This window comes from Malaya genurostris, chromosome 2 (assembly GCF_030247185.1).
Source record: "Malaya genurostris strain Urasoe2022 chromosome 2, Malgen_1.1, whole genome shotgun sequence".
Lineage (NCBI taxonomy): Eukaryota > Metazoa > Arthropoda > Insecta > Diptera > Culicidae > Malaya > Malaya genurostris.
Genome location: NC_080571.1, coordinates 59237965 through 59249103, shown reverse-complemented (window position 1 = coordinate 59249103; position 11139 = coordinate 59237965). Strand labels below are relative to the sequence as shown.

Genomic DNA, 11139 nt, shown 5'->3' with positions numbered 1-11139 from the left:
ATCATGGAAATTTATGTCTTCTGAGTCTGATATTTGGCAGCGTCTAGAATAACTGGTCCATAGTTCCGTTCCAAATTTCAGTTCCATAATTCAGGTCCAGAGTTTATTATCAGTACTTAGCTCCACAATTTAGTTTCAGGTACAGAATACAGGTCCGTTGCAGGTCGAGAATTTAGTTCCAGGTTTAATATTCAGGTGCAGAATCCAAATCCAGAATCCATCTTCAAGTCAAAAAAGCCAGTCTCGAGTCCCGGCACAGAATTTAGATTCACAATTCTGTTTCGGAATCGCGGCCCTGAGTTCAGTTTCAAATCGCGAGGAATGGATAGCTTTTCAGTTAACAATACCTCGGGCACATCGCGTCGGCACCGGGTTTCCGAAATCGAAAATTGGGATCCCATGTAAACCATAGCGAGTTTGATTAGGTATTAGCATACAAGTTCGGCAAATTAGAGAAATTTTAAATATTTAGGAAGCAGTTTTTCATTACTTAGAGGTTTTGGTACCGCATAGGTACCGGTTTTGTGCAAAGTACACAAAACTATTTCCATTTTCACGTTTCGTCTTCGGCTCAACAATGCGTCAGCAGTTCATGTTGAACTGCTAACGCCACCTAACGGTTCAACATAAACCACAGTGCAGACTTTAAGTTAATGTTATTTGCAAAACACTTATTGCACCGAAGTGTCATTTCTTGATTAACGTACTGTGTCGAAGCTGTCGGACGCAAACAGAAACACCGTTTTGATAGCAATCTCGTTTACTAGAGCTTCAACTGAAATTAATTCCAATTAACGTAATGAACTCATAAATCTTTATCAACTTACAATTACGGTTTCCTACTCGCAGTAGTATTTTCTGCGCGTCCTAGCGGATTAATTAACTGCAAACTATATAAAAATTTTCAATAATTCAAATAACTTTCTTTTCACGTAATCTTACAGGTAAGTAAACGGGTAAGTATAATTTTGATTCACTTCAACTTTATAATTTTAGCGACCGATCACTTGAACGTCCGAATAGAAAAGAACTTATCTTCGCAAAAACGTGGTTTTGCCAGTGACGTTTTCCCATCTGTTGTCGATTGGCATTTGTCATGTGATGACAGATCGGTGCGTTGCTAAATGCCACTTTGTGTCACCTTCACTTGAGCAGTGTGCCCATCTCGACGGTTTTCTGCGTTGACAGTCTCCCCCGGGTGTAGTCCGGAAGTCTCCGGATCTCCACTGATTTCTCCTACGTCGAGCAATGCCAGCCGCGACAAAGGTCGCATGCAAGCCTTTCCGCCTACGTTTACCATCGCACGCCGGCTCCTTCCATCCGGGTGCTGTATAATACGGATGATCCGCCCACCATTACCAAGTCACCAGATTTCAATGTCGGTGTCTCGTCGAACCATTTAGACTGCCGGCGAATAATCGGTAAGTATTCTACCAACCAGCGATTCCAGAACACATGCAACTGACGCTGAATTAGTTCCCAAGTATCCCCCAGGATTTTTCGTCGGACTAGTTCACTGGACTGATTCCGTACAGTGTCGTCATCGTTTTCTCGTTTAATTCCGCTCGAACTTAACAGCAAGAAATGGTTCGGCGTCAGTGCTTCAGATTCATCAGATTCAAGCGGTAGATAGGTCAGAGGCCTTGAATTTACTATGCTTTCAGCCTCCACGACCAGCGTCTGTAGCCCCTCATCATCAAGTTTCCCCTCGGAATACGCTTCAGCCATAGCGGTGCGCCCGGTGGTATGAAGTTCCACTTCGTGTTGGTACTCGTGAACGTTGCGGACAGTCCCTGGCTTATCTGGTGCTGTAAGACTCGATCAGCTCCTTGGAAATTAGTCTCATTGTCACTGAAGAACTCGGCCGGTGGTCCTCGCCTACCGACAAAACGACGAACGCAAGATATGCAGGATTCTGTTGATAATGTGAATGCTATTTCCAGGTGTACAGCTCGAGTCGTTAAACAGGTGAACAATGCAACCCATCTTTTAACATTGGATCTACCTTGTTTAACCAACAATGGTCCAAAATAATCCACACTTGTATAGGTGAAAGCTCGTTCGTGGTGGGCCAGGCGAACAGTTGGTAACGGTGCCATTGGAGGAATACTCGGTCGAGCTCTACGAACTTTGCAGAACTGACAGCCGCGGAATGACGTACTGTTGACGAATTTCGTTGACGACTGTTTCGACGTTACCGTGACGATAGAAGCGATGAAATTTATTTACCAGAAGTTCGGTGACATGATGCTTTCTTGGAAGGATCACGGGATAACGGATGTCGTACGAAACTTCTTTTGCTGCTCCGATTCTGCCTCGTTCTCTCAGCACACCATTTTCGTCAAGTACTGGCATCATACGGTAGATGGAACTGTTCTTTCCGATGACTTCTTGTCCGGTTTCGTTCGGCGCTCCGTTTGATAAAGCTGCTATCTCGTCCGGGTAGATTTCGCGTTGCACTAACTTGAGAATAGTCTGCTCAACTGCTTTCAGTTCTGACTGTTGAAGGTGTCCCGTGCACCGCTGCTGCTTCTTAGCTATATTCCGTAGAAATCGTAATACGTGTGCTGTCACACGTTGCAATCTCTCCCAGGAGGAAAAACGATCAAATTTAATTGTAGGTTCGAACGAACAATGATGCAGAACAGATGCGCGCAGTTCTTCTGTTGTAGCCGGTATCGATTTTTCCGAGCAAGGCCATTCAGCGTCCGGAAGACATAGGAATTGCGGTCCATGAAACCACTTACTACTTCTGTTGAAATACGGCCCGCTTCCCCATTTCGTTGCCTCGTCTGCAGGGTTCGATTTGGATGGTACCCAACGCCAATCACTTTTGGCTGTATCTTCCAGTATCTCGCTCACTCTGAAGGACACGAACTGTCGATAGTTACGGGGGTCAGCGTAGATCCAGGCCAGTGCGGTTCTGGAATCGGTCCAGAAAATTATTTTAGAGACAGGAACATCGATATTCTCCTTAACGAATTTGGACAGGCGCATGCCCAGAACACAGGCCTGCAACTCAAGCTTTGGAATCGACCATGGTTTCAAAGGAGCGACTTTCGATTTAGCTGCGATGAGACTACACTGTGGTTCTCCGTTATCTTTGAGAGTGCGTAGATAGACTGCACTCGAATATGCTCCTTCGCTTGCGTCAACAAACACATGCATTTACGTACACTGGTAAGTCTTTCCTACTGCACGAGGGATGTAACATCTAGAAATTCTAATCACCGCAATGAAATCAATCATTTTTAGCCACCTCAGCCACTTTGCGTAGATTAATTCACCGACTTGCTCGTCCCATTCAGTACCTTCGCGCCACAGGTCCTGAATCAAAATCTTTCCGTGGATGATGAACGGCGAAAGCAATCCAAGAGGATCGAACAGTGTCATGACGCATCGCAACACCTGTCTCTTCGTCGGTCGTGTTGCTGTACGAATCAGCGTTTGCACTTCGTCACTCATTTGGGTAGAAAATCCCAGTTCATCCGTTACTGGACTCCAAAACATACCCAACACTCTTTCGGTCGTTACGCCATCCGCCAGGTTCAGCAGTTTCTCTGTTTCGGTTGATACCTCACCAAGCTCTTCGAGAACTTTATTACTGTTTGATCGCCAATTGTGCAGGTTGAAACCTCCGTTGCCATGAACGTAGCGTACTTCACTCGATATTTTCGCCGCCATCTCCTCCGATCCGAAACTTGCCAGATAATCGTCGACATAATGATCACCAATGATCGCCTTCGATGCTTCAGGATACTGTTCCGCATGTTGCTGTGCGTTTCGATTCTTGACGAACTGCGCCGAGGCCGGCGAGCAGGTGCTACCGATTGTTGCAACGTCCATTAAATAAATCGTTGGCTTCTCAGATGGACTGTTACGCCACAAGAAACGTCTCGGATTCGGATTTGATGGAACATTTCTTGGATATCCGAACTCACTGCCACTCTATACCGTCGAAAGCGAATTAATACTGCAGGGAGCGACGACAGTAGATCAGGGCCTTCGAGAAGGGCGCTGTTGAGCGAGACTCCATCGACTCTAGCGGCTGCGTCCCAAATGACACGAACTTTCCCTGGTTTCTTCGGGTTTGTTACTGCTCCTATCGGGAGATACCAAACTTTTCTTGGATCCGCTGATTCCATTTCTACTGCTGTAGCCTTGTGTGCATATTGCTTTGTTTCATATTCGCGTATTTGTCGGTGAAGACTCTCTTTCAACACCGGATCGCGATCCATTCTTCGCTCGAGGCACTCGAGTTGACGCACTGCCATCATATAGCTGTCTGGGAATTCTACGTGGTCTTGTTTCCACAGCAAACCTGTTTCGAAACGATTCGTAACTCGTCGCGTGGTAACTTCTAATAACATCAATGCTCGATGGTCCTCTTTCGCCAACGGAACCTCAGTCGGTCTCACCCCAGCTGCTTCAACTTCGAAAAACTGCTTAACAGTGTCGTGAAGCTCATCATCGCAATCGCACTTTCGCACATTAAAATTGTAGGACTCTTTTATGACACTTCCTCGCGGACCGTAAACACACCAGCCTAATCTGGTTTTCGCTGCAATCGGTCCTGTGCCATCTCCTTCTCTCACTTTCAGCGGTACAGATAATCGTAGGTTGTCGATGCCTATAAGAATTCGTGGTCTAGCGTTCTGGTAGCTGCTGACAGGAATCCCCTTCAGGTACGCATATTTTATTGCCGCTTCTTCGATCTGGAAACTCTGACATGGAAGACCAAGATTTTCAACGGTTCTAGCATTCGCCAGCTTTTGTCGTTTGTCTTGTCCTACACCAGCGATCTCGAGAGAGACTCGTTCCCTTCTCCACACGGGAAGTATTTCCCGTCCAACGAAGACACAGAGGTTGCGGATCGCCACGCAAATTCAGTAGTTCAGCCAATTCATTCTCCACCAGCGTCAAATCAGATCCCTCGTCCAGAAAGGCGAACGTATTAATTGAAACGTTTTTACAGTGTACGGTTACCGGAATGATTCGAAACAACGTTGACGAAGTCGAAAGACGATGAGTATGATTCTCTGCTACTATAGTACTCGATGTCGGTGCCCTTGGAGGGCCGTTGCGCGAATGAAGCAGTGGATGATGACGAAACTGACAACCATAAATATCGCAAATTTTTCGTCCACGACAAGCTCTACGTCCATGACTAAACAGACAGTTCTGACAAAGACCCAATGCTCGAACTCTCCTCCAACGATCATCTACACTCAATGATTTGAAAGAGCTACATTCGCGTACTCGATGGCCAGCCTTGCAACAGTGCGCACAATCGAATTGTTTAATTGCGCCTGTCGCAGAACTACTCGCACTACCGTCTTTAGAACCGCCATCCATTGCATGAGTATTCACGAAACCTTTACTCTTCAGGCGATCGCGTACATTGGTTCTTCTCGGTTCATGCTCGTAGGTTACTACGCTCGATGCATCTTGCACAACCGATGTCATATAATCCCCGAAAGTTTTTAAATCGACAAGCTGAAAATTTCGCTTGTATCCTGTCCACATCATCCTTTGATCCACAGGAAGCTTCGCAACGAGTTCTTGCAAAAGCGAGAGATTCGATAAATGAGCGCGTTCATTCGCAGCTTCGATGTGGTCACATAAAGCCTGTACTGCCATTCCGAAATCGATAAGACCTTCCAATCGGTCCGATCTTGGAGCCGGAATATCTCGAACTTTGTGTAGAAGAGCGTTAATCAACAATTCTGGACGGCCAAACCGCATACGAAGAGTCTCAATAACTTGAGGTACTGCCGCTGGTAGCACCAGCCGACTGTTCGCACTGCTCAATGCGGTTCCTGAGTTCCAACAAAGCACTAGAACTTTTCATACCTTTCAATGCACGGGAAGTAGACGGTTTCAGCACTGTTAAGGGGATTGATACCATTGGTGGTGCTGATCTGGGTGTACCTGGTAACGGTACTGCACGACGTTCCGCCGACTTACTCGATGAAAACGATACCATTTCATTGTGCAACGCAACACCGCTGCGATGGCTGCCGGTTTCGTGATTGATTGTCGAAGTTGTCGGACGCAAACAGAAACACCGTTTTGATAGCAATCTCGTTTACTAGAGCTTCAACTGAAATTAATTCCAATTAACGTAATGAACTCATAAATCTTTATCAACTTACAATTACGGTTTCCTACTCGCAGTAGTATTTTCTGCGCGTCCTAGCGGATTAATTAACTGCAAACTATATAAAAATTTTCAACAATTCAAAAAACTTTCTTTTCAGGCAATCTTACAGGTAAGTATAATTTTAATTCACTTCAACTTTATAATTTTAGCGACCGATCACTTGAACGTCCGAATAGAAAAGAACTTATCTTCGCAAAAACGTGGTTTTGCCAGTGACGTTTTCCCATCTGTTGTCGATTGACATTTGTCATGTGATGACAGATCGGTGCGTTGCTAAATGCCACTTTGTGTCACCTTCACTTGAGCAGTGTGCCCATCTCGACGGTTTTCTGCGTTGACATACTGAAAGAAGCGAACGACTATCTGTTGACAAATTATCTGTAAATTCGATTCACTGATCGTTGGATTGTCACTGGAGTTCGCCCATTACAGTTCTTCGGAACTAAGATTGTTGTAGAGGATCCAATCCAAATACGACACCAATGGCACAGTCTAGTGCAGTTAACGAAAAATAAAAATAAAAATAAAAAATAAATAAAAATAAAAATATAAGAAAATCATTAGAAAAAGCAGTGTAAGTAAGTTTACGTTTTCTATTATTCTGAACTTTACAGTTATTGTCCGAATTGTTCAAAGGTACCTCGGCTAGCAGTGTATTGAAACAAATATTCTAAAACTAATAGTACGGTTGAGTGAATTTTCAGAAGGTTATTGAAGGTAACATATGCAGTAAAGTAACCATTGACCTAAAATCAAGGATGGCTTTTATTGCGTCAAAGAACGCTTTCTAGCAACTCTTCACACGATTCAATAAGTACCATCAAAGAGCGACGGATATCATCGCAGCAACAAAAAACCGGCATGGTTCATTTATCATAGAATGGACACCAATGCGAGAGCGAATTGCTCTCGATTTTGTGTAAGGGCCGTGAAATACTGAGAGTATGAAGTGGAGCGAAGAAATGTAGAAAATTCTCTCACGATTCATGCATTGAGAGACAGCGAGTAGTTTTATTCAGGCCTATATGCGTACAAGCATTACGTGGCCGATTGAGCCTCAAAAATACCTCTTCACCGACTTATTTCTCAATATTTTTCCAATCGACTTTAAGATTCAATGTTGCCAAATGCGCGCGTCGCGTTTTTGATCCATTATTCAAAAACAAGACCGATTTTCGAAAAACCAAAAACACTCCAGTTTTCGCGATTAAATTTATCACAACCAAGCATTCTTAGAATTTTGGAATTTTGCTTTGCCGAGCCGTATTTGGTTTATGAAATTCATAAACCGTTACTGTTCCACTCCACGGGGATGATTTTGGAATTGAAAAATAGCATTGGAAGCAAAATTGCACAAAGAATCTCAAAATTATCAAACTTTAGCCGATTGAATTTTCAATTGAATTTTATGAACTTTTCATAAATTTCTATGTTAACTGTGCGTCGTTGTTTCGTATTATGGTGTTGTGAGAAATGCACGGTGGGTTCGGTGGTGTTATATCGCGGGCAAAAAAAATACATATGAAATAATGACGCGGATTTTTGCAACATTAGGTTTGGTGTTAAAATAACGAGTTGAATGCAATAAAATGAGTATTATACGAAATCTTTCATTTTCTAACTTAACTGACGTTCTTAATGCTAGTAATGTCAAATTCTGTTTTGCACAATGCATTGATGTTGCTTTGTTGTGTAATAAAATAGATATTACTTCAGATTGTAACAAAACTGAAAGTTTAACCTATACAGGCTACTGAATGAAATGAATTCAAGCCAAGTATTATCGTTCATGTAGAACATTGAAACATATAAAATTCATATAACCAGGTGCCAGAATCACAATTGAAAAATATATACACTGGAGTCTCTTTGTACGCGGTTTTTGCCTTTCTCATATAGAAAGGCTATACAATCACTGCCAAAACCGACTTTTGAACCGAGGCCCGAAGGGCCGGATGTCATATACCATTCGACTCAACTCGACGAACTGAGCAAATGTCTATGTGTGTGTGTGTGTGTGTGTGTGTGTGTGTGTGTGTGACAAATATTGTCACTCACTTTCTCGAAGATGGCTGAACCGATTTTCACAAACTCAGACTCAAATGAAAGGTCTCATAGCCCCAAACAAAGTTCCTGAATTTCGTTTGGATCCGAATTTTTTTCATAGCTAGTTAATTTTTCTAGTTTGCCGACAATGAGAGTCTGATATTTTGATAATCCCATGAAAGATCTGCTGAATTTTATTCAAGCCCGACTACCGGTACATTTCAAAAATTCAAATGTTCATAGATAATCGTAAATAAATTTGTAGGTCATATTAGTGTATGGTTGAATGAACCGAATGTCACTATGCCGAAATCCAGGATTGCGGAATTACCAACAATAGTTATCAAATGTAATAGGGTAATTTTATTTTTACGCGGATTTCCTAAGTTTACGCGAATTTTTACGCGGATTTCCAAAGTTACGCGGTTTTTTTCGGCATCAAAAAAAATTTTCGATCTTGAAAGTCTCAAAAATTTTCTATATCTCAAAGTCGATTTTCACAAAAAAAAATTTTAGAGATTACACCAGATCTGGACGTTTCATGCTTTTCTAAGATATTCGGCATCAAAAATTTTTTTTTCTTAGTTTGAAGGTTTTCTGTACGGATTTTCGGTTTTTTTTGGCGCGGTTTATTTACGCGGTACGTATCCCCCGCGTAAAAAGAGACCTCAGTGTACGTTTATAGTAAATGTATTTATTTGGTACATTTTCGTTGTCTAGTGAATGTCCAGTAATTTCTTATTGCAACAGTTTTTCAATTTATAATGAAATTCGACTGCGCTGTTTCATACGATGAATTACTATTTGGTACTGGTAAAGATACAGAATACTTGAAAGCTCTCTAGATTTCAATCGCTCTCTAGATGGATAACCTATACTTGCTATATACATATACCTCATGTTAGTCAATTAAGAATGCTCATGATTAATTGTTCTAGTGTAATACTAATCAATAACACTAAAGATTGAATTGCGCGATATTCAAATTGTGAAATATTTACAAATCTATCAGGAATCAAACACAGAATCTTTTTTACGAGCTATCAAAACGTGTGGTGAGCCCACTGCGCTCAATCACTGAAAATATTGCTGGTTTCTATGTGTCGGTTTTGCTTGAGATCAGAGCTAATAAAAGTCATTTTCATTGACTCAAAATAGACGAAATTGACGAGAAATTAATATCACTCTCAGCTTCGCTTGCAAACTATAAGATCGAAATCCATGCCCAGTCAATGACATTAGCGGAACAGTAGTTTCAAAATTGTGTTCTCTTTTTCATTTGCCCTTTCAGTCATTTGCGGTTTTCAATGAAAATCCCATAGTATGCAGTGTCGGTATTCAACCGAAGCTTTGAGAATCTAAAATGACAGAAAAAGGTTTCACAATGACTTTTACCTGTTGATGCTCAAATATGTAGTAGTTTTAGTTTTCAAAGAGGTTCTGGGATGTGATTGGGACATTTCACCTTAAATTTTCAAAATCCATAAGCCTTTGTCGTGAATACGACTTACTTTACAATGGGGTGCCTTTTCAAAATTTACCCTCTGAGAGAGTGATAAGTTTTTGATCGTGAATATCTCTTGTTGTATTTAACGAATCAACATAATTTTTGCTACATGCCATCGGAAATATGCTCACAATTTTATGATAAAACATTCAGTTGTGTGACATAATCTCAAATAATTCAAAATTAAACTTTTCTGAAATATTTGGTATAAACGAGTATCAAAGAGGATAATTCATAACGCGCGTTTGCCTTTCTTTGTGAAAGGATTTATATAATCTAACTACCAATAGAATAGAAATTTTTCAACTTAAGCGTGTAAAGAAAAAGCATTGAAGTATTTCAATAGTACACTATTGAAAAACCTGTCTCATTTGCCCATGTCAACACCAGCCAATCAGAACGCGTTCCGAGGAAGAGAACAAAATATCTGCTACTGTACAACAAATCGTTCGAGAAAATGTTCCGAACAGTGTTTAATATCGTAGTGAGTTCCAGAATTTGGTATTTCTGAAAGGCAGGAATGAATCCATCCGGATATTTACTTTCAATGAAACGCAAGTCCGAAATTAAATAATCGACATTAAAATTCTGTATGCGGCTTTTTTTATAGCCGTTAGGACCGCCCATTAGTGAAAAAGCTTCAAACGAAATCAGGTGAAAACAAGCCTCTCAACAAAAATTGGATCAGTTTGGATTCTGTCACCACTGCGAGCAGATGTATTTTGTGTCGTTTGCAAAGCTAGGTTCGCCTCCGACAAGAGCGATTACGTCACAGCTGCCAGTCATTAGCATTGAAAAAAAACAACGGTGGAGAGCATTACACAAAATCAGCCGTTCTAATGACTCTAAAAGTTTTCTAAAGAACTATTAGGATTTCTCGCTCACAAATTGAAGGGAAATATCCTCAGTTTAGTGCAAATCTAGAACTGTTTGATTTGATTCTTGCACTTTTCGCTGTGTGAAATTCACAGTAATCTAGATCAAGTGAAGCTTTCTTTGTTTTTGCGAAAAACGTGGAAAAGGGGAATGCTTGCATAATTCATACAATTGATCAACTAATTGATATTCGAAAGTGTTCGTCAGCTCTTTTCGTATTCACGACATCCAGTTATGTATCTGACATTATCCACCCGTCTTTTTTTTTGGAGGATTTGTCATTTTTCGACTACAGCCATTTGAAAACAATGGTGAAAACAGTTTGGCCATTTTCAAAAGACAGTCTAGGTCAGTTTTGGAAAACACAAATTATGCAAAGTGGTTTTTCGTGCCAAAGTCTTCGTGTACAACAAGTTTTATTAAAATCTGAGAGAGTGCTGCCAACTCTGCAAACGATTTTGCGCGAAATTTGTCATATGCCTTAACAATTCAAATCGGAAGCACTTTTCTTCAAATGAAATAATGCTTTTCGTAGTACATTTTGTGG

The 11139-nt window shown here is 41.3% G+C and overlaps 1 protein-coding gene across 1 annotated transcript; it reads right to left on the bottom strand.

The window, feature by feature from the left end:
* Positions 1–2121: 2121 nt before the first annotated feature.
* LOC131428636 (uncharacterized) lies at positions 2122–3168 on the bottom strand. The gene has a single exon (XM_058592682.1). It carries the CDS (start codon positions 3166–3168, stop codon positions 2122–2124), a length of 1047 nt encoding a protein of 348 aa, XP_058448665.1.
* Positions 3169–11139: the final 7971 nt, after the last annotated feature.

Coding starts and splice junctions, on each gene's coding strand:
- LOC131428636 (XM_058592682.1), bottom strand. CDS start 3,168: ATGCATGTGTTTGTTGACGCAAGCGAAGGAGCATATTCGAGTGCAGTC.